Raw genomic sequence first — 24,210 nt, forward strand, 5'->3', positions numbered from 1 at the left:
CGCCACTGGATGACAGCGTCGATCTGCCTCCGCTGTCATCATCTGCCCCCCTCACCCCCCCGGTACCTTCTGAGTCCCCCTGTCGCTCCCGGTGTCCCGCGGGTCCGGATCATGGGCGCCGCCATCTTGGAAAATGGCATGCGCAGTGCACCCGCCCGAATCTGCCGGCTGCAGATTCCATTCTTTCACAGTGATCGAAATGAAATAAAAAGTAAATAAACCCCCCGATTTTCACCCCCATAGGTAGGCACAACTGACAAAATAAAGAAAATATTTTTATTTTTCCATAAGGGTTAGAATTAGGGTTAGGGTTGGAATTAGGGTTAGGGTTGCAGTTAGGGTTAGGGTGGAATTAGGGTTAGGGTTGCAATTAGGGTTAGGGTGGAGTTAGGGTTAGAATTAGGGTTGGAATTAGGGTTAGGGGTGCGTTAGGGTTGGGATTAGGGTTAGGCTTGTGGTTAGGGTTGGAATTAGGGTTAGGGGTGTGTTGGGGTTAGGGTTATGGCTAGGGTTGGGATTAGGGTTAGAGATGTGTTGGGGTTAGGGTTGTGGTTAGGAGTGTTTTGGGGTTAGGGTTGAAGATAGAATTGAGGGGTTTCCACTGTTTAAGCACATCAGGGGTTCTCCAAACGCGACATGGTGCCACCATTGATTCCAGCCAATTTTGCGTTCAAAAAGTCAAACGGTGCTCCCTCCCTTCCAAGCCCTGACATGTGCCCAAACAGTGGTTTACCCCAACATATGGGGTATCAGCGTACTTAGGAAAAATTGCACAACAACTTTTGGGGACTAATTTCTCCTGTTACCCTTGGGAAAATAAAAAATTGGGGCTAAAAAATTATTTTTGTGGAAAAAAAATGATTTTTTCATTTTCACATCTCTGCATTATAAACTTCTGTAAAGCACTTGGGGGTTCAAAGTGCTCACAACATATCTAGATAAGTTCCTTGTAAAGTCTAGTTTCCAAAATGGGGTCACTTGTGGGGGGGTTTCCACTGTTTAGGCACATGAGGGGCTCTGCAAACGCAACGACGACTGCATACTATTCCATCAAAGTCTGCATTTCAAAACGTCACTACTTCCATTCCGAGCCCTGACGTGTGCCCAAACAATGGTTCCCCCCCACATATGGGGTACCAGCGTACTCAGGACAAACTGGACAACAACTTTTATGGTCCAATTTCTCCTGTTACCCTTGTGAAAATAAAAAATTGCGAGCTAAAAAAAAAATTTTTGAGGAAAAAAAATTATTTTTTATTTTCATGGCTCTGCGTTATAATCTTCTGTGAAGCACTTGGGGGTTCAAGGTGCTCACCATACATCTAGGCAAGTTCCTTATGGGGTCTAGTTTCCAAAATGGGGTCACTTGTGGGGGGTTTCCACAGTTTAGGTACATCAAGGGCTCTGCAAATGTAACATGATGCCAGCAGACCATTCCATCAAAGTCAGCATTTCAAAATGTCACTACATCCCTTCCGAGCCCTGACGTGTGCCCATACAGTGGTTATCCCCCCACATATGGGGTACCAGCGTACTCAGGACAAACTGTACAACAACTTTTGGGGTCCAATTTCTCCTGTTACCCTTGTGAAAATAAAAAATTGCGGACTAAAATATATTTTATTTAGTAAAAAAAAATATTTTTTATTTTCACGGCTTTGAGTTGTAAACTTCTGTGAAGCACCTGGGGGTTCAAAGTGCTCACTATGTATCTAGATAAGTTCCTTAGGGGGTCTAGTTTCTAAAATGGGGTCATTTGTGGGGGAGCTCCAAAGTTTAGGCACACGGGCTCTCCAAACAGGACATGGTGTCCGCTAACGATTGGAGCTAATTTTAATTTAAAAAAGTCAAATGGCGCTCCTTCCCTTCTGAGCCCTGCCGTGTGCCCAAACAGTGGTTCCCCCCCCCCCACATATGGGGTACCGGCGTACTCAGGACAAACTGGACAATAACTTTTGTGGTCCAATTTCTCCTGTTAGCCATGTGAAAATAAAAAATAGCGTGCTAAAAAATCATTTTTGAGGAAAAAAAATGATTATTTTCACTGCTCTACGTTATAAACTTTTGTGAAGCACCTGAGGGTTCAAAGTGCTCACTACACATCTAGATAAGATCCTTAAGGGGTCTAGTTTCCAAAATGGTGTCACTTGTAGGAGGTTTTCACTATTTAGGCACACAGGGGCTCTCCAAACGCGACATGGTGTCTGATAACGATTGGAGCTAATTTTTCATTCAAAAAGTTAAATGGCGCTCCTTCCCTTCCGGGCGCTGCCGTGCGCCCAAACAGTGGTTTATGACCACATATGAGGTATCGGTGTATTCAGGAGAAATTGCCCAACAAATTTTAGGATCCATTTTATCCTGTTGCCCATGTGAAAATGGAAAACCTGAGGCTAAAAGATAATTTTTGTGAAAAAAAAAGTACTTTTTTTTTTTTACGGATCAATTTGTGAAGCACCTGGGGGTTCAAAGTGATCACTATGCATCTAGATAAGTTCCTTGGGGGGTCTAGTTTCCAAAATGGGGTCACTTGTGGGGAAGCTCCAGTGTTTAGGCACACAGCGACTCTCCAAACGCGACATGTCAAGCGCTAAATATTCCATCATGTTTTCCATTCAAAAAGTCAAATGGCGCTCCTTCCCTTCTGAGCCCTGCCATGCACCCAAACAGTGGTTTATGACCACATATGAGGTATCAGTGTACTCAGGAGAAATTGCCCAACAAATTTTAGGGCTCATTTTATCCTGTTGCCCATGTGAAAATGAAAAAAATGATGCTAAATCAAAATTTGTGTTGAAAAATTAAAATGTCCATTTTTTCCTTCCACGTTGCTTTAGTTCTTGTGAAGCACCTGAAGGGTTAATAATCTTCTAGAATGTAGTTTTGAGTAGCTTGAGGGGTGCAGTTTTTAGAATGGGGTCACTTTTGGGTATTTTCTGCCATATAGACCCCTCAAAGTGACTTCAAATGTGAGGTGGTCCCTAAAAAAAAAAATGGTTTTGTAAATTTTGTTGTAAAAATGAGAAATCGCTGGTCAACTTTTAACCCTTATAACTTCCTAACAAAAAAAAGTTTGTTTCCAAAATTGTGCTAATGTAAAGTAGACATGTGGGAAATGTTATTTAGTAACTACCGTATATACTCGAATATAAGCCGAGATTTTCAGCCCAAAAAATTGGGCTGAAAGTCCCCCTCTCGTCTTATATTCGAGTCATATACAAAGGGGGTCGGAGGGGGGGCGGGGGTGTCAGGTCATACTTACCCGTCCTGACGCTGTCTCTTGAGCCCCCAGCTTCTCCCCGTGCTCTCTCTTCCTGCCTTCAGCGGTCACGTGGTGCCGCTCATTAAAGCTCATGAATATGCGCATATTCATGAGTTTTAATGAGCGGTACCACAGGACCGCTGAAGGCAGGAAGAGAGAGCGCGGAGAAGCTGGGGGCTCAGGACACAGCGTCAGGACGGGTAAGTATAGCGATACTCACCTGTCCGTCCATGGCTGCTTGCTGCTGTCTGTCATCGGTCAGTGACTTCAGACAGCAGAGGGCGCGGTGACGTGATTAGTGCGCGCCGCGCCCCCTGCAGTCTGAACGTCACTTGACATGGCAGATAACGGTGAGCAGCCATGGACGCAGGACACGTGAGTATCTCAGGTGCCAGCAGTGACACCGGCACCTGACACCCAGCGACGGAGAGGTGAGTATGTCTTTTTTTTTATTTTCACATGCAGCAGCGGCAGCACATGGGGGAATAATCTATGGAGCTTCTTCTGGGGGCAGCATATGGGGGAATAATCTGGAGCTTCTTCTGGGGTCAGTATATGGGGGAATAATCTATGGAGCTTCTTCTGGGGGCAGCATATGGGGGAATAATCTGGAGCTTCTTCTGGGGTCAGCATATGGGGGAACAATCTATGGAGCTTCTTATGGGGGCAGCATATGGGGGAATAATCTGGAGCTTCTTCTGGGGTCAGCATATGGGGGAACAATCTATGGAGCTTCTTATGGGGGCAGCATATGGGGGAATAATCTGGAACTTCTTCTGGGGTCAGCATATGAGGGAATAATATGGAGCTTCTTCTGGGGTCAGCATATGAGGGAATAATCTATGGAGCTTCTTATGGGGTCAGCATATGGGCGAACAATCTATGGAGCTTCTTATGGGGGCATCATATGGGGGAATAATCTGGAGCTTCTTCTGGGGTCAGCATATGGGGGAACAATCTATGGAGCTTCTTATGGGGGCAGCATATGGGGGAATAATCTGGAACTTCTTCTGGGGTCAGCATATGAGGGAATAATATGGAGCTTCTTCTGGGGTCAGCATATGAGGGAACAATCTATGGAGCTTCTTATGGGGTCAGCATATGGGCGAACAATCTATGGAGCTTCTTATGGGGGCATCATATGGGGGAATAATCTATGGAGCTTCTTCTGGGGACACCATATAGGGGAATAATCTATGGAGCATTTCCCACCCTAGGCTTATACTCGAGTCAATAAGTTTTCCAAGTTTTTTGTGGCAAAATTAGGGGGGTCGGCTTATACTCGAGTATATACGGTATTTTGTGTCACATAACTCTGGTTTAACAGAATAAAAATTCAAAATTTGAAAATTGCAAAATTTTCGCCAAATTTCTGATTTTTTCACAAATAAACGCAAAAATTATCGACTTAAATTTACCACTACCATGAAGCCCAATATGTCACGAAAAAACAATCTCAGAATCGCTAGGATGCGTTGAAATGTTCCTGAGTTATTACCTCGTAAAGGGACACTGGTTAGAATTGCAAAAAATGGCCAGGTCATTAAGGTCAAAATAGGCTGGGTCATGAAGGGGTTAAAGGCAACCTGTCACCTCTTTTGTCCGCTATAAGTTGCTGCCACCGCCTTTCAGGGCTTATCTACAGCATTCTATAATGCTGTAGATAAGCACCTGGTCCGACCTGAAAGATAGCAAAAATAAGTTTTATTATTCTCACCCGGGGGTGCTGTCTGATCCGATGGGTGTCGCAGGTCCTCCCATCTTCTTATTATCGCCGCCCTCCTTCTTGCTTGAGCGCAGGCGTACTTCACTTCTCTGCCCTGTTGAGGGCAGAGCAAAGTACTGCAGTGCACAGGCGTCGGGAAAGGTCAAAGAGGCTCAGCACCTGCGCACTGCAGTACTTTGCTCTGCCCTCAACAGCGCAGAGAAGTACACCCTGTAGCGCGATGCCGGAGAACGATGAAGCAAGTAGGAGGGCAGTGTTGAAAGAAGATGGGAGGCGGACCGGTCTCTCAGCATTATAGAATGCTGTAGATAAACCCTGAAAGGCGGTGGCCGCATCTTAAAGCTGCCAAAAGAGGTGACAGGTGCACTTTAAATCAGAAAGTCATATTGCACAAAATAGTTAATAAATAACATTTCCCACATGTCTACATTACATCAGCACAATTTTGGAAAGATAATTTTTAAAAAAAAATGTTTTAAGGGTTAGAAGTTGACCAGCGATTTCTTATTTTTACAACAAAGTTTACAAAACCATTTTTCTACGGACCACCTCACATTTGAAGTGAGTTTGGGGGGTCAATATAACAGTAAATACCAGGGCTGTGGAGTCGGTAAGCCAAACCTGCGACTCCGACTCCTCAATTTCCCTGACTCCGACTCCCACATATATTGCCTTTATTTAAGTGAAAAATGTATTGTAGTAGAATGTGAACATCAGACTTTTAGTCATTTTTATGATACAATAATCAAGATATTTAGATAGAACATAATATATTTATTGGAATACAACTTTAGAACACAAAAAACTGTAATAAATTGTAAATATGTAATACACTATGTAATATCGATTTACATATATATTGTATGTATATATATTTTTTATATATATATATATATATATATATATATATATATATATATAACACTATGTAAGTGGCAAAAAACAGTTTTCAACAAAAACATACTAAATAACATTTGTGCAGTCTATGAATTTGTTCTAAGAAATAGAATTGCCTCCATCAGATCCTCCTTCATAGATGACCTCAAATCTGATCTAATAATTTTAAGGCTAGAAAACAACCTCTTTACACTAACTTGGGTTGGAGGCAAAGCCGTAACTACATGGGCAACATCTCTAACAATTTACGGGTATAAAGGAATTGCCACATGCACAGTCAGTTTTGATGAACGGTTGTATTTTTCTATTTCTTTGAGAGCAAGTGAAACATTTTGCTGAAATATGGTCAATCTGCTTGCTATAGGAGAAGGAGTGAAATCTTTTTCCTTGCAACAACGCTTTGCCTGCTCCATGTCATCCAAATACTTGTCAAAATCAAACTCCTCATCTGATGTGGATGAGGATATGGCAGCAGTAGCACTGTCAGGACCCGAGTCCTCTTGCGCCTGGCAGTTCTCCTGTAGGCCACTCATCCTAACTGCTACCTCAGTCAGAGCTTCTTTTCCTTTAGTAAGTTGATCATCAAGCAGTATACGATGACTTGGATCCACATAAACAGCTGCCAGAAAAATTTTATTTTCCAATAGCTGTGTCTCTCCGTTTCATTGAAGCAGAAATGCCATCTGCGATTAAACCTCCTCTTTGGGACAGGCAAAATAGCAAGTTCTTCCACTCCCTTATGAAAATGCCAGGAGTTAAATCCTCAGCTTGTAATTTTTTAGTCACGGTAAATGGGTGATTAAGAAATTCCTTCAATTCAGCCACCTGTGTCCATTGACCTTCATTTAGGGTTACCTGAGGGTTCGCCATATCTATAAGAAACGGTTTTAGTTCAAGCAATCGCTCAATCATTAAATAAGTGCTGCCCCACCGAGTGGCTTGATCGACAATTGCCCCTTTCCCAGCACGTCTCTTCAAGATGGAATCAATTGGAATCAATTTTAGGGATTCTGGCAGTAATAACCAATTTCCTCACTTTTCCAATCAGATTTCCAGCATGTCCCTCTTGCAGACTATCTCTTATTGCCAGCTGTGGCATGTGCACAACTTTCTCACTTTCTCCAGCTCGGTGCCCAGGAATAGGATCCTGTGCAGGACAGGCACCCCTCCCCCTCCTCTCTCTGGTGAAGACGGCAGAAGACAGGACAGAGGAGGGGAGATTGCCCCCTGTAGTCTGGAGCCGGTGCAGGACTGGAGCACTGCAGCATACAAGTGAGTTTTGATAGGTGCGTGCCCCTGTTTCTAGGGGGGCATCTGCCCCTCGCTGGCTACGGCCATGATTCACACACAGCGTTTTTGTGGATCCGTTTTTTGCAGTAAAATACACTGACTCTGGGCATCCCAGCAAAGTCAATGGGTTTCAAGATATGACATTCAGACACATTGTTTTGTGAGGATCCATTTTTGGGCTGAATGAGCAGGTCAGTTTGTGTGGCATTTTTCTAATCTGCTTTTGCTATTGAAAACATTATCTATGAGCTCAAAAACCTTTCAGGTAATGCGGTTTTTTAAAAAGCTGATCTGCTTTTGCAGCTGAAAAACGTATCCTCAAAATACGCAGCAAAAACGCTGTGTGTGTGAATGTAGCCTTAAATGAGGAATAGAACAGCCATTTATAGGACATTTCATAACTTTCCCAAATTCCTATGAAAAAATATTTAGCACATTCTGCATTGAACTACTGTACCCAATTTATTATATATTTTATAAGTCAGTCCATTTTATACCGACTCCACCAAAATGAGCTCCGACTCCACGACTCAGACTCCACAGCCCTGGTAAATAACCAAAAGTGACACCATTCTAAAAACTGCACCCCTCAAGGTGCCCAAAACCACATTCAAGAAGTTTATAAACCCTCCAGGTGCTTCACTAGAACTAAAGCAATATGGAAGAAAAAAATGAACATTTTTTACTTTTTTCACAAAAAATTTACTTTGGAACCAAACTTTTTGATTTTCACAAGGGTATTAGGAGAAAATGGACCACAAAAGTTGTTGTGCAATTTCTCCCGAGTACGCCGATACAATGTATGTGGGGGAAAGCCGCTGTTTGTGCACATGGCAAGGCTCAGAAGGGAGGGAGCCCCCTTTTGGCTTTTTGAACCCAAAATAAATTTGGCTGAAATCAATGGTGGGTGCCATGTCGCGTTTGGAGACCCCCTGATATACATAAACAGTGGCAACCTCCCAATTCTAACTCCAACCCTAACTCCAACACACCCCTAATCCTAACCTCAACACCACAACCCTAACCTCAGCACAACCCTAACCCTAGCTATAAACCTAGTCCCAACCCTAATCCGAGCTATAACCCTAACACTAATGGGAAAAAATATATATAATTTTTTATTTTATTATTTTTTCCTAACTAAGGGGGTGATTAAGAGGATTTGATTTAGTTTTTTTTATTTTGATCACTGTGAATAGGGTCTTTCACAATGATCAAAATGAACCAATAGGAGAAATCGTTGCCGGGTGCTGGCCGGCAGATCTCGGCGGGAGCACTGCGCATGCGCCTGCCATTTTTCTCCCGGAAGAAAACGCTGGAGAACACGACCGGCACACATCACAGATACGGGTGGGCTTGTGGGACCCAATTTCTCACTCCTCTGATGTGCTAGATCACATCAGAGGAGAGAGAAATAAATGAGAAATCGGACTTTTTTTTTTTTTGCGGTCGCCGTTATTCCGTGAGTAATGGTGATCGCAACACTGGGGTCAGTAAAAAAAAACGACCTGAATCATGTTCTCCGGGGTCTCGGCTACCCCAATAGCCAAGACCCCGGAGAATTTTTTAGATGCTATGGGGTGCTATATACTTATTTCTCAGCGCCGTTAAAAAGCGGTGCTGAGGAATAGGTACCCTTAGCTGCCGCCGGCATATCGGCTGTCGTTAAGGGGTTAAAATGAAGAAATATTTTTTTAAAAAAAGCATAGTTGTTTTTTCTTATATTTCACGCTAGTATTTGGGCAAAACTTGGGGTTTCCATTTGTTTTGTTTTTTTTCTAATCATTACTAATCTTCCCCACCTCATTGTAGATTGTAAGCTTGTTAAGAGCAGGGTTGTCATTATCTTTGCTTTAATTATTGTATTATCTTTAACTTTATTACTGATTACTGTTGTATGTGAACTGGTGAATTGTAAAGCACTGAGGAATATGTTGGCGCTATATAAAGATTATTATTATTACTGTTGCTAATATCAGACTTTTCATAGTGGGCATGGTACACCGGAAGTTCTATATCATTTGATTATATGGAAATAAAACAATAATTATAAGCACATTTGATTAGAAGAGTTGTATTTTTGTGTAACAAAGGAGAAAGATCTATTTTTTTCAGATTTGGGGTGTTATAACCCATTCAGGGTGCTAATATGAATCATATGTTGGTGTTAATAGCTGGTATTTATTTGCCTTTTATTGTAGGGCTTTTTAAGTACCTACAATCCAGAAACTGTTTTGCTTCAAGTGGAGGATTATATGAATACTGGAGAAATGGCTGGTGTGTCTTCACAGGTAAGCCATCTAGATGTAAACGGCATGAGCAACCCACTTAATGATTGGCTGCAGTGGTGCGCTGTAGTTGTGACATCACTTCTGCAGCCCTTAAATATAGACCTCAGCAGTAATGAGGCATCACTGGAGCAGTCGATGGGAGTAGCAGATTATTATTAGTAGTATTTTAACCTAGCACAAGCTATTATACTGAAAAAAATTATTCCTGGAAAAAACCCATGCGGCAACCCGCACACGGCATCTTTAAGACACTGGTGGATCCACCGAGGTTTTTCCATGGCGAAGCTGCCTTTTTCTTGAAGCAGCTTCACTAGTAGTTTTTCTGTTATTATTGCAGCATCTTTTTTTCTCTCTATGATTTAAAGGGAACCTGTCAGCAGGATTGTGCACAGTAACCTACACACAGTGTCAAGTCGGTGCCGTTTTACTGATTAAATGATACCTTGGTTGATGAAATCCGTCTTGTGGTGGTTGTCTTTATTTTCAGTTTTGAGTTAATGATATGCTCGTGCTCCAGGGCGGCCACTGGTATTTAAGTGTAATTTCCTCCTCCAAGATGGCACCCCCTGCGCAGTACCATGCTACTGTGCAGATGCGGCAGGCGCCATTTTCAAACAGATTTTATTTATATGAATATCAGGATTACATAAAAAAACTTAATTATATTCACATTACATATGCGATCAGGCTGCAGCACAGGCGCCACCACCGGCATCTGTCTGCGGAAGGGTTTTTTTGTTTTGTTTTGTTTTTTTTGCTATATATATATAATATTCGTTATGTAAACTAGGGGGGAGGTCACTGAGAGATCAGTGACCTGTCATACACCATGCACATGATTACCTAATCAGAGCACCAAATGAAGACCCCCCCCCCCCCACAGGCCACCCTGAAAATGAAAATTAAACAACAACCACAAGACGGATTTCATCAACCAAGGTATAATTTTAATCAGTATAACGGCGCCAACCTGACCCTGTCTGTAGGTTACTGTGCACAATCCTGCTGACAGGTTCCCTTTAAACTATATCTAGCAAGTGGCTTCCTAGCGAAGCCAACTGTACGTTGAACGTGCTTCTTTTCTCCTTCGCCTTATTGGGGGACACAGATACTGTGGGTGTATGCTTCTGCCGCTAGGAGGCTGACACTAAGTGGAAAAAAAGAGGTTAGCTCCTCCTCCGTCGTATACACCCTCGCCCCTATTGCGGGCGGAACTCAGTTTTTTGCTTAGTGTCTTTGGAGGCACACGTGTCTGGGTTTCTCCAGACTTCTTTTTTCCATGAAGATAAGACAGGGGCGACGGATCCTATTGAAAGGGTCTGATCTCCCCAAACCATCAACGGGAGAGCACATGTTGAGTATCGTCTCCACGTATCCTTTCCCGCACCGAGGGACATATCTGGGCCTTTTTCCCCAGACTTCTATTTTTCTTTTTGTGAAGATAAGACAGGGGCAACGGATCCTATTGAAAGGGTCCGATTTCCCCAAACCAACAACGGGCGAGCACGTGTGAGTGTCCCTCCACGTATCCTCTCCCGCGACGTGGGACATGATGCCGGACTTAGTCCTGTCAACGCCTAGGTATAGAAACCATGGGCTTGTACAGAGGCACAAGACTAGTCTGTGCGGCCCCCCACTGCTCCACCAACGCTAGACGGCTGTGCTGCAACCCCTGAAGGGGTTAGACGGAGCTAGGGTGCCTGCACCGTCCATAAATTAACCCTATCCCCTCTACCTGGTGTGCTAGATCCGAAGTCAGGTATGGAGGGCTGGGGAGGGCCCTGCGGAAGCGTTTCGGGGAATCCACTGAAGCTCCAGGCATCTTAGGGAGTGTAAAGCAATCCTCCTTCCCTCTCCTGCCTCCTTCCACCAGGCGGGGACGCCGGGTTCCGGCGGCAGGGATCGCAGGGGATAAAGGCAGAGGCCGCCAGCAAAATTTAGCCCGCTGCTTCGGCCGTGAGTAGGCCGCGGGCGGAAGTCCCGCCCCCGGCGAGACGCCGAACAAATTGAGCCCCCGGCTTCATCGCAGGGTAGGCCGCGACCGGGAGAGGAACGTCCCGGCCTACCTAGAGGAAAGGACCGCTGGGCAGCGGCAGGAACACGGTGGGACACAGGACGGGGTAAGTGTGACCCCCGACCCTAGAGGCTCGCTACTGGCGATTAAAGGTGTTTTTTTCCTCCTTATCCCTTCCCCTCAACCCTCATATAAATTAGGCCTGGCAGCAATATGACCGAAAAGGGTAAATCGCTCACGTTCCTTTATGCCGCATGCATTTCTTGTGGGTTAGGTTTCCACGAGCACAGAGCCAAAAATTATGCGAAGCCTGTGTGTTATGAATGAGTCACCGAGGAGGAAAAATGAAATCAAACTAAGCCACAGAAAACCAGAGAGGTTGGTAACTACGCGGATTGCAGACCCCTGATCCTATCCACTATCCACACAACTAACAGTAGCCGTGGAGCGTGCCTACGATGATCCTAGACGCCTCGTCACAGCCGGAGAACTAAATAAGCCTAAAGCAAGAAAAGGGGAAATCTAAACTGCCACAGAGCAGACACCAAAGCAAAAGACAGCCCCCAACCATGTATTGTCGGTAAGACAAGAGGAAAACACAAACACAGATAGAAAAATAGGCTGAGCAAACGATGGGGCCCACACTAACTAGAAAGGACAGGAAAGGAAGGATACTGTCTGCAATCACGCACCAAATCCAGCCAAAAACTTTCTGATAACAAAAACCCTGAAGTCGCTAGACTTCAATTCCCTATATCAGAACTCTGGTATATTCTGAAGACAGAGCAAAAAGAGACCAATCTGATCAGGGACAAAAAGCAAACTGGCATAAACCGAGGAAATTCAGCACAGCCCCAGCGGGGGCTAGCTGACCACATAAACTGAGTAAACCAGACCAAATCTCATGAGAGAAAATAGCAGAGCACACTTAGCTTGAGAAGGCAGGAACAGAACTGGAAACCAGAACCTCAGGGCAGGAGAAAATCACCAGCGCAGAATTAGGGAGTCGGCTGTCTTAAATCCAGTCAGAGACTCCTGATGTCCAATCACAGTCCTCCTCCTCAGGTGACAGGTCTCTGCCATTTAGATCAGCTTCATTACCTACTGTCACCACCAGAGGGAGCCCAGATGGAGAACTCACAACTCCTCTGTCAACACAGCCAGCTCCACCACCCTCACTAGAAGCCAGAGGTAAACCAGAAAATGAGTTCACAACACTGTGACTCCGAACGCACCCAGGAGCCCTCCCCTGCGACTGTAGCCAATGTGTCCCCGGAGTGGGCCCTATCTCTGTCACAGTCCATGGTGTCGCTTACGAGAGCAATAGAGTCCCTTCAAGCCCCAGATAGGGGCAGGGACAATGGCTTGCCGGCTTTAGAGGGAACCTCCACCTCACAAAAGCCTCCGGCCTGCAGGGGCTGCTCTCACTCCAGGCAGACCCGGAGGAAACAAATCCACACGGTGTCGCCCAGTCCATCCGGTGCCTTGGCATCCGTAAGCTCTGCTTCTCGCTCCCCGTCACCAGTGGTTGATGGCGAGCAGACCTCAGATTGCGACTCAGACGAGCCCCTTGACCTGGACACTCCAGGATCACGTGAAACAGTGGACAGCCTCATAGAAGCCGTCAATCAGACCCTGGGGATTGAGGATGATCCCGCAGCGGCTACGGGGCATAAAGTGGCATGTAAGCGAGTGAAGCGCCCGCACAGAATTTTTTCCTCTCACCCGGAGTTTGAGGACATAGTGCAGCGGCACAGAGAACGTCCAGACAGGCGTTTCTCGGGTCAAAAGGCCCTCGAAACAAGGTATCCGTTTGCTCAGGACCTCTGTAAAAAAATGGATGGAATCCCCGTTGGGGATCCTCCAGTTTTGCGCCTAGCCACTAAGACCCTGCTATCCGCCCCTAGTGTTTCCTCAATTAAGGATCCCACGGATCGCCTTATAGAGAGCTTAGCTCGCTCAGTATATGAGGCGTCAGGGTCAGCGCTCGCTCCCTCATTCGCAGCACCTTGGGTAGCCAAGGCTATGATATCATGGTCAGAAACATTAAACAAGGTCGCGCAGGAGCAGGATCTACCTGCAGAGATTTCGGAGGTCGCAGGTCAGATGGCGATGGCCGGAGACTATGTAATCAATGCGTTTTGGGATGTGGACAATTGCTCGGCACTTGCTGCCGCTAATGCAATTTCTATCAGAAGAGCCCTATGGTTAAGGACATGGCGAGCCGATTCTACTTCTAAGAAGTCCTTGACTTCCCTGCCTTATCATTGCGGCCACCTATTTGGGGAGAAGTTGGATCAACTTATCTCCGACTCCACAGGAGGAAAGAACGGGTTTCTCCCTCAACAAAAGGTCAAAACGCTTTTTCGTCACCCGTTTACAGGCACGTTTTCGGGCCTTTCGCAACCCCGGGACGACTACAGCGGCCAATTCCGCCGCCTCAGGCTGCCCCAACCAGGATAGGGAGCAGCAGGTCTCATATAGATCCAACCCATTGGGGAGAATGCATACTCAGCAGCCTAGATCAAGGGGATCCAGATCCCAAAGATCGTCGGCCAAATGACTCGAGGCCTTTACCAGACGACACCGGCAAGGTGGGCGGCCGCCCACTCTGGTTTCACTACGTCTGGGTCAATGTCGCTCACGACGCATGGGGAAAGGAATCGGTGGCCTCGGGTTACAGAATAGAATTTGTCAGATATCCTCCAAGACGGTTTTTTTTTTTCCCGGCTTCCCAGGGTGGATACCCAGGCAAGGGCTCTATTGGGAGCCATCAAATCGCTCCAGCACAACGGAGTCATTGTTCCAGTACCGGAACACGAAAGAGCTCAGGGTTTCTATTCCAACCTTTTTGCGGTTCCCGAAAAGGACGGGTCTGTCAGGCCTGTTTTGGACCTAAAGCTTCTGAACAAATTCATCAGGATCAGACATTTCCGGATGGAGTCTCTCCGTTCAGTCATATCGGCCATGGAGCAGTGAGAATACTTGGCCTCAATAGACATCCAGGACGCATAGCTGCATATTCCCATTTTTCCTCCTCATTAGAGGTTTCTACGCTTCACCATCGGCGATCAACATTTTCAGTTCGTAGCGCTACCCTTCGGGCTAGCCATGGCTCCCAGAGTGTTCACAAAGGTTATGGCAGTTGTCATGGCCACACTGCATTCTCGAGGCATAGTCATCTTGCCTTATCTGGACGACCTCTTGGTCAAGGGCCCGTCAATACGGGCATGCGAGGAAAAGGTCAACATCATGCTAGATACTCTTGCCTGCTTAGGATGATTAGCAATGCAATGAAGTCATCCCTTGTGCCAGCTCAGAGGATCTCCTTCCTAGGGATGATCTTCGACACTTGCCAAGGGTTGGTAATTCTCCCTCTGGAAAAGGCGCTAGCTCTCCGGCAGGGAGTCCGGACACTTCGCCAACCAGTCCCTCGTACCATCCGATCCGGGATGAGGATTCTAGGTAAAATGGTAGCAGCAATGGAAGCGATACCTGTCGCCCAGTTCCACCTTCGCCCCCTGCAGCGCACCCTCTTGTCAGCCTGGGACAAGAATCCTTTCACGCTCGATCGGCGGTGCCGACTGTGCTCTCAAGTCAGGCAGTCGCTCGGATAGTGGATAAACAGTTCCTCTCTGGCCCAGGGGAAACCTTTCCCCCCAGATCATTGGCTGGGAATGACAACCGACGCCAGCCTCCTCAGTGGGGGAGCGGTGTTTCGCCATCACACAGCCCAGGAACGGTGGTCGTCACAGGAGGCATGCCTCCCGATCAACTTATTGGAGATACGAGCAATTCGGCTGGCTCTGCAGAAGTTTCTTCACTTTCTAGCAGGCCGCCCCGTCTGGATTCAATTGGACAACGCCACGGCGGTGGCTTAAATAAATAATCAAGGGGGCACCCGCAGCAGAGCAACCAGAGGTGGAGCTCGTTCTTCAGTGGGCCGAAGCAAACCACTTGGTGATTTCGGCTGTCCACATTCCGGGACGTGGAAAATTGGGCGGAAGACTTTCTCAGCCGGCCAGGAGAGTGGTCTCTACATCCCGAAGTTTTTCAGCAGATTTGTCAACTGTGGGAAGCTCCGGATGTGGGCCTGATGGCTTCCAGAGTGAATGCCAAGGTGACCACATATGTCGCTTAGGCCAGGGACCCGCAGGCATTCGCGGTGGACGCGTGGGTTCTGCTATGGAACCAGTTTCACCTCCCATATCTATTTCCCACACTGCCACTACTTCCGAGAGTCATCAAAAAGATCAAGACGGAAGGGGTGCCGGTGGTCATGCTGGCCCCGTCGAGCGTGGGACGCAGATCTAATGCAGCTGCTCGTCGACGTTCCTTGGCACCCAGATCTACTGTCTCAAGGGCCGATTTGCCACCCTAACTCAGGGACCCTGTGCTTGGCGGCATGGCCGTTGAATCTTGGATTCTAACCCAGGCAGGGTTTGGGAGCGAGGTGGTCGCTACAATGATTGGCGCCCAGAAGCCTGCTTCAGCACGAATTTACCACCACACCTGGAAGGTCCAGGGTCCCTCAGGAGACAAATATACAGGCCTTATCCGTCCTGTTCCAGCACAGAATTGCTACCAATTTGCAGGTGAAGACTTTCATTCAGGGAGTCTCCCACTTGGTACCTCCTTATAAGGCGCCTATGGACGCCTGGGACCTTAACATGGTCCTAAGTGTTCTGCAGGAAGCTCCATTTGAACCACTTCAGAATATCTCTTTGAGGTACCTTACCTGGAAAGTGGTGTTCCTAGTGGCCATCTCTTCCATCAGGCGGGTTTCAGAGTTGGCGGCCCTATCCTGCCGAGCTCCGTTCCTCACTTTCCATAGGGATAAGGTGGTCCTCAGACCAGCCCCTCCTTTTCTGCCGAAAGTCGTGTCCTCTTTTCACATTAATGAAGATGTTGTTTTGCCTTCATTTTGTCCAGCACCAGTGCGCCATGTGGAAAAGGCTCTTCACACGTTAGACCTGGTAAGAGCCCTCTGAAGGTATGTGTCGCGGACGGCACCCTTTCGTCAGACGGACACACTGTTCATGCTCCCTGAAGGGCGCAGGAAGGGACTCGCTGCCTCAAAATCGACCATAGCCAGATGGATTCTTTGGACAATTCAGTAGTCCTAGCGCATTAGAGGCACGCCGATTCCAGCAGGGATCGGAGCGCACTCTACCCGGGCAGGGGGCGCCTTTTGGGCGCTTCGGCACCAGGCTTCGATGGAACAGGTTTGCAGGGCAGCAACCTGGTCCAGCCTGCACACATTTGCCAAACATTATAATATCCATGCTCAGGCCTCGGCGGATGCGAGCCTGGGTAGAAGGATTCTCCAAGCAGCGGTGGCGTACCTGTTAAACAAGAGGTGCATGTAGCTTGGATCGGTGAGTCAATCTCCCACCCAGGGACTGCTTTAGGACGTCCCACAGTATTTGTGTCCCCCAATGAGGCGAAGGAGGAATATGGATTTTTGTGATAACTCACCGTAAAATTCTTTTCTCCGAGACGCTCATTGGGGGACACAGCACCCACCCTATTAGCCAGTTGGCTCTGTTTAGTTAATACGCATTTATTTATGTAATATAAGGGTGGTCCTTTTCTGGACATGTTGTACCTGTATTAAGGCTGATTTTGTTGTCCTCCTACTGCTTTGGAACCAAACTGAGCTCCTCCCGCAATAGGGGCGAGGGTGTATACGACGGAGGAGGAGCTAACCTCTTTTTTTTCACTTAGTGTCAGCCTCCTAGCGGCAGAAGCATACACCCACAGTATCTGTGTCCCCCAATGAGCGTCTCGGAGAAAAGGATTTTACGGTGAGTTATCACAAAAATCCATGTTTCAATGTTTCACAGTTTCCGAACTCTGAGGTGATTAGTAGAATAGACAAAGACTGAACATGTCCACAGCAATGTCGTTTTTACATTTTTTGCTGGGCTTTTTCAGGCAGGTAACAGGCAGGATCCGTCTCAAACAGCGTCATTATGTAGAAAGCTTTTATACTAGAACTTTTCTCAGTTGTCAAATTCACATAAAGATTTCCATTTCACTTTTCTGTTACTTTTCTTGCAGATAAAAGCAATAGTTTTGAACAATATGATTGAAAAGAAACAGTTGGAAAAGTTCTTAAAAAGTAAATGCTATGATGTTGTGAAGATGCATGTAGTTCTTTCTAATCGTGTGAAGGAATTTGCAAATTACTTTGTAGAGAGAAATTGGTAAGTCTTTGGATATTATGTAAGTGCGAGAGCAAAACTCCAATAAGTCCAGAATTTCAGACAATATAATAGAAAAATAGTAGCAGAGCTTGCTTTTATTAAATTATAATGTATGGAATGTTAGAGGGATTGCCCGCCCTTAGGCTACAAGTCTACAGTCTCTTTGTGTGACTGCAGACTTGTGAATCCTCACTTTCTGTATACCCAGTTCCCCTCTTTGGCCGAGATCAGGCGGCCATAAAATAAAACTCTTTTTGCATATCCACATATCGAACCAGTGCAGGACCTCCATGCCATTTATATGCATTTATGTGCTTCATAAATTGGGCAAGTAGAGTGCATATAGTAATTTTTTCTACTCAAGACTGTTGGTCTTGTGGAAAATCGTCCACGTGTACTAGCACTTTAGCAATAATAGATGCATGTGGTCTGTGTCGTACACGTTTGGGTAATACACTTGTCTGAACTATCTCTTAATGTGTGTAATAGTTCACAATGTCCAAAAAACATGGCAAACCTATATACCAACTCAGTATCCTTATATTATTCATCACTTGGGTTTTTGTGGTGGATTGTTTAATTCCCCCCAAACTGCAAGAACTTCTAGAAGACCAAAGAGGAACCAGGGGCACTGATGACTTTCTTTTACCTTGACTTTCTACGAAGCCACCCGACTTCAACTACAATCAACATTTATGGGGGCTATTAAAGAGCCGAAAGCTAAATATTTCATAAAATTGAAATATACTCACCATGAGTTACCAGGTTTTGCACAAACTCGTGGTGTATTTGAGTACAAACTGATGCTATTTTTCACTCAAATTGTTAAACTAATGAAACACTGAAAGAGCACTGAATAACATGTCTTGGACAGGTCGTATCTGTATTCTACTTTGAAGAACTCAAGACAATGCAGGTAAATAGTTACTGAAGTTTCTCTATACACAGTACTACACCACACACAATATATACAATCACCAGGTCTGATAAACACACATTATAGCTAAAATGGAAGCTGGGATGTTTAGGCTATGTGCCCACGTAGCGTTGAAAACCGGACTCCTTCCCAGAAATTGCGCGGTTTTTTTCCCCGCGCGATTTTACCGCGATTTCACCGCGATTATGTTCGCGATTTTGCCGCGATTTTCGTGTGCGATAATCAAGCACTTTCCAAGCGATTTGAAGCATCGCTTGGAAAATTATTGACAGGTTGGTCTCACTCGTCAAACATAGTGTTTGACAAGTGTGACCAGCTTTTTACTATTGAGGCTGCCTATGCGGCATCAATAGTAAAAGATAGAATGTAAAAAATAATTAAAAAAATCTGGGTATATTTACCTTCCGACGTCCCGCGCAGTCTCAGCGACGCTCCCGTTCCCAGCGATGCCTTGCGAGACCTGTGATGACGTTGGTCTCGCGTTGCTATAGCGATCTCACGAGACCGCTAGAGTAACACGAGACTACGTCATCACAGGACCTTGCCGCAAGACATTACTGGGAACGCTGAGGCACGGGATTGCAGCGCGGGACGTCGGAAGGTAAATATACCCCGATTTTTTATTCTTTTTTTTTTACAGTGGTATGGTACCCAGGGCCTGGAGGACAGTCTCCTCTCCTCCACACCATGGGTACCAACCGCACATGAGACGCTTAACTTTGCGCATGGTGGGCATAGCCACATGCGGGAAGTAAGCGGTTCCCATGCATTCCTATGGGTGCGGAATCGCGGCAATTCTTTGAGATTCCGCAAAAAAGAATGAGTATGCTGCATTTTTTTCCATGATGCGATTCCGCCGCGGAAAAAAGCGCAGCATTAGCACAGCATGTGCGGAATGCCAGAGGAATGCATGGGGTGCGTTCTGTACAAGATTTTTAAACATTTTCGCTGCAAAAAACGCTTAAAAATCGCATCGTGGGCACACAGCCTTAGATTGCAAAAATGGAGCTGGGAGGTTTAGGAGGGCTGTGTTGCCAGAATGAAGAGCTTTGGAATTCCAAAACAGTTTTCACTAATAACGCGTTTGTGTGCACTTCTGTCCCTCTCCAGAGCTTCACACTCACATTATACACGCACACAGATTTGCAGCATGCACATTATAAACACACACACAGTATATGCACACAGTTTCGTCAGCTTGCACATTATCTACATCCTCATGGGTTCGCAGCACGCACATTATATACACTCCCACAGGTCTGCAGCATGCAGATTTACACTCACACAAGTCGGCAGCATGCACATTATCTACTCTCCCACAGGTCAGCAGCACGCACATTATCTATGCGCAGCACACACATTATCTACACCCCACAAGACTGCAGCACGCACATTATCTACACCCCCACAGTTCTGCAACATGCACATTATCTACACCCCCACAGGTCTGCAACATGCACATTATCTACACCCCCACAGGTCTGCAGCATGTACATTATCTACACCCCCACAGGTCTGCAACATGCACATTATCTACACCCCCACAGGTCTGCAACATGCACATTATCTACACCCCCACAGGTCTGCAGCATGCACATTATCTACACCCTCACAGGTCGGCAGGACACACATTATCTACACCCCCATATGTCTGCAACACGCACATTATCTACACCCCCACAGGTCTGCAGCATGTACATTATCTACACCCCCAACGGGTCTGCAGCACACACATTATCTACACCCCCACAGGTCTGCAACTTGCACATTATCTACATCCCCACAGGTTGGCAGCACACACATCTACACCCCCACAGGTCTGCAGCATGTACATTATGTACACCCCCACAGGTCTGCAGCACACACATTATCTACACCCCCACAGGTCTGCAGCATGTACATTATCTACACCCCCACAGGTCTGCAACTTGCACATTATCTACACCCCCACAGGTTGGCAGCACACACATTATCTACACCCCCACAGGTCTGCAGCATGTACATTATCTACACCCCCACAGGTCTGCAGCACACACATTATCTACACCCCCACAGGTGGTGCAGCATGTACATTATCTACACCCCCACAGGTCTGCAGCATGTACATTATCTACACCCCCACAGGTCTGCAGCACACACATTATCTACACCCCCACAGGTCTGCAGCACGCACATTATCTTAACCCCCACAGGTCTGCAGCATGTACATTATCTACACCCCCACAGGTCTGCAACTTGCACATTATCTACACCCCCACAGGTTGGCAGCACACACATTATCTACACCCCCACAGGTCTGCAGCATGTACATTATCTACACCCCCACAGGTCTGCAGCACACACATTATCTTAACCCCCACAGGTCTGCAGCACACACATTATCTTAACCCCCACAGGTCTGCAGCACACACATCATCTACACCCCCACAGGTCTGCAGCACGCACATCATCTACACCCCCACAGGTCTGCAGCACGCACATCATCTACACCCCCACAGGTCTGCAGCACTCAGATTATCTTTATAGCCTTTTCCCTATTATTTACCTTTTCCCATGCATAAATAGTAAATTCTAATTCTAAATACCTGCCCCCTCCCATTTCTCTTACACGCCCTTTTCCCCATTTGAAGCACCCCTATTTTGTATTCACCAGAGTTTGCAGTAGAAGGTTTTATCAGGATGACATACAGTGCTGTGCAAATTAATTGGGACAAAGCATTTTTTTAAGTAAAATCGTAAGTTGGTTACTAGTCAGTGAGTCAAACTAGTTTTAACTGCTTTGAACAGGCACTCACACCTGTTCAAAGCCGCTAAAACTGGTTTTAATCACTGTCTGGTAATCAACTTACGATTTTACTTAAAAAAAAATGCTTTGTCCCAATTAATTTGCACAGCACTGTATTTTAGTTCCACAGTTTCCCTATTTCTTTCTCCAGGAGTCATCACTTCCTCCGTGATATTATGTAATCATTGTACCCCTTACCTTCTGTTACTTGTCCTCCTCTGCAGACACTCCTGGGGAGTTGCAGTGTTGGGTCTTCCCCTCTTTGGAATGTGGCATTCCCAAGCACCTCAGTCTTTTCCAGGCAGCGCAGATGAAACTTCTCTCTGCCTTCCTATTAGGCTACTTTCACATTAGCGTCGTGTGACGTACGTCGCAATGCGTCGTTTTGGGGAAAAAACGCATCCAGCAAAATTGCCTGCAGGATGCGTTTTTTCTCCATTGACTTACATTAGCGACGCATTGCCACACGTCGCATCCGTCATGTGACGGATGCGTCATGTTTTGGCGGCCGCGACGCACACAAAAACGTTACATGTAACTTTTTTTTGTGCGTCGTCTCCGCCATTTTGTACCGCGCATGTGCGGCCGAAACTCCGCCCCCTCCCCGGACATTACAATGGGGCAGCGGATGCGATGAAAAACTGCATCCGCTGCCCGCGTTGTGCACGCCTTTCACAGCGTGCGACGGTACGTCGCCCCTACGCAGGGCGACGGCCGTCGCACGACGCTAATGTGAAAGTAGCCTTAGTCTCCAGCAGGAAATCCCTAAGTGGCGAGGGAGATAATAATCTTTATTTATAAAGATTCCACAGCGCTTTACAATTCAGAGATTCATATACAACAGTCATTAGTAACATAGTTAAAGATGATACAATAATTAAAGCAAAAATAACGATGACTCTGCTTGTTAGATCTTACAATCTACATTGAGGTGGGGGTAGCACAAAGTCCAGATACTTATTTACAATGATGGTAACACCATCTTGAGGGAATGATAAAGGTAGAGGTAGATAAAGGCTACATGAGCTAGTCACCAGCCAATATTTGTAGTTCTTTTGGGTGCAGTGGAGTTTGATGGAGAATTATGTTCAGAAGAATAGAAAATGGGCTATATACAAAAAGGAATTTCATTAGAGAACACGATAGGCCACCCTAAACAGATGTATTTTTAGGAAGCTCATAAAACTGTATAAGTTGTGGTTAGTCCTAATTTCTTTGGGTAGAGCATTCCAGAGAATTGGTGCAACTTGGGAGTAGTCTTGAAGTCAGGAGTGGGAGGTATGTATTAGTGCGGATTTTAGTCAAAAGTCTCTTGCAGAGCATAGAGAATGGGTAGGCTGATAAACAGAAATGAGGGAGGAGAAATGAGGGTGTGCTGCACAGTGGAGAGCTATGTGGTTGAAAACGAGCAATGACTGGCACAGAGCAGTGGCGTCCTAGTAACAATTAGCCAGATAGATGACCCTGGCTGCTGCATTGAGGATGGACTGGATAGGGAAAAGTGGAGTGATGGGGAGGCCAATTAATGGAGAATTGCAATAGTAAAGGCAAGAGTGGATCAGGGCAACATTGAGGGTTTTTGTTGTTTCCATGGTGAGAAAGGGGCAAATTCTAGAGATGTTCTTTAGGTGCAAGCAACAAGATCACGCAAGAGATTATATATAGGAGGTGAATGAAAGATTGGTGTCAAACATAACACCCAGACATCGAGCCTGCTGCCTAGGTGTTATTGTAATAATAATAATAACTTATTTATTTCTATATCGCCAACGTATTCCACAGCGCTTTAGTTTTTGCACACATTATCATCACTGTCCTCGATGGGGCTCACAGTGCCACACACAGAGAGGGAGGTACGTAGATAGTGGGAGCAGAAGTAGTTCAGTGTTGGAAAGGTTGCGTTTCAGGTAGAGAGCAGATACGATGTTGGAAACTGCGGACAGTCAGTCACTGGCGTTCTGTAGTATAGTGGGGGTAAGGTCAGGGGATGACGTATATAGTTGTGTGTCATCAGCATAAAGATGGTACTGAAAGCCAAATTTGCTATTGGTGTGTTCAATTGGGGCCGTGTAGCGAGAGGAGAGAGCTAAGGACTGAACCATGATCTACCCCAATAGTGAGAAGTAGTGGAGCCAGCGAACAATACCCTGAAGGAGTGGTCAGAAAGATAGGAAGAGAACCAAGACAGAGTAGGAGGTGGTGGTCAAATGGTGTTGAAAGCTGCAGAGAGATCGAGAAGAATAAACAAGAGAGCAGTCACCATTACATTTTGCTGTCAAAAGGTCGTTGGTCACTTAAATGAGTGAAGTTTCTGAAGAATGTAGGGGGCAGAAGCCAGACTGTGATGGATCTAGGGGAGAGAGAGTGGAGAAGTAACTGATAAGATGGGAGTAGACCAGGCGCTCCAAGAGTTTAGAGATGAAGTGGAGATTGGACAATGGTCTGTAGTTATTTTGTGCAGGATGGGTCAAGAGAGGATCTTTTTAATAATGGCATAATGATAGTATTTGAAGGAGAGGAGGAAGAAACCAGAGGAGAGGGAGAGATTGAAGATTTTAGTTAGGTGCGTAGTGATGACTGGAGAGAGACTGGAGTACGTGTGAGGGACTGGGGTTAGTGGTGCATGTAGTAGGATGAGAAGAAGAGAGGAACCTGGAGACTTCTTCTTTTGTGACTGGGTCATACTGTATGTGGAGTAAGCCAGAGGGGATGTGGAGAGGGATGGGAGTTACAGCACTTGGTGGCTGGGAGCTTATAGACGCTGAAATAGACCTGATGTCCAGTGAGCTCTGCGCAAAG

General features: G+C 46.1%; 1 protein-coding gene across 3 annotated transcripts in view; it reads left to right on the forward strand.

Moving 5' to 3' along the window:
* Positions 1 to 24,210, forward strand: part of KNTC1 (kinetochore associated 1) — a 292,839-nt gene that overhangs the window by 245,768 nt on the left and 22,861 nt on the right. For all 3 annotated transcript variants that reach the window (XM_073586034.1, XM_073586035.1, XM_073586036.1), the window contains 2 exons: positions 9,377 to 9,466; positions 17,544 to 17,689. In XM_073586034.1, the coding sequence (XP_073442135.1) occupies positions 9,377 to 9,466; positions 17,544 to 17,689 (236 nt within the window). The remainder of the gene's footprint in view (positions 1 to 9,376; positions 9,467 to 17,543; positions 17,690 to 24,210) is intronic.

Source organism: Dendrobates tinctorius, unplaced genomic scaffold, assembly GCF_039654945.1.
Source record: "Dendrobates tinctorius isolate UK_male_01 unplaced genomic scaffold, ASM3965494v1 ptg000090l, whole genome shotgun sequence".
Lineage (NCBI taxonomy): Eukaryota > Metazoa > Chordata > Amphibia > Anura > Dendrobatidae > Dendrobates > Dendrobates tinctorius.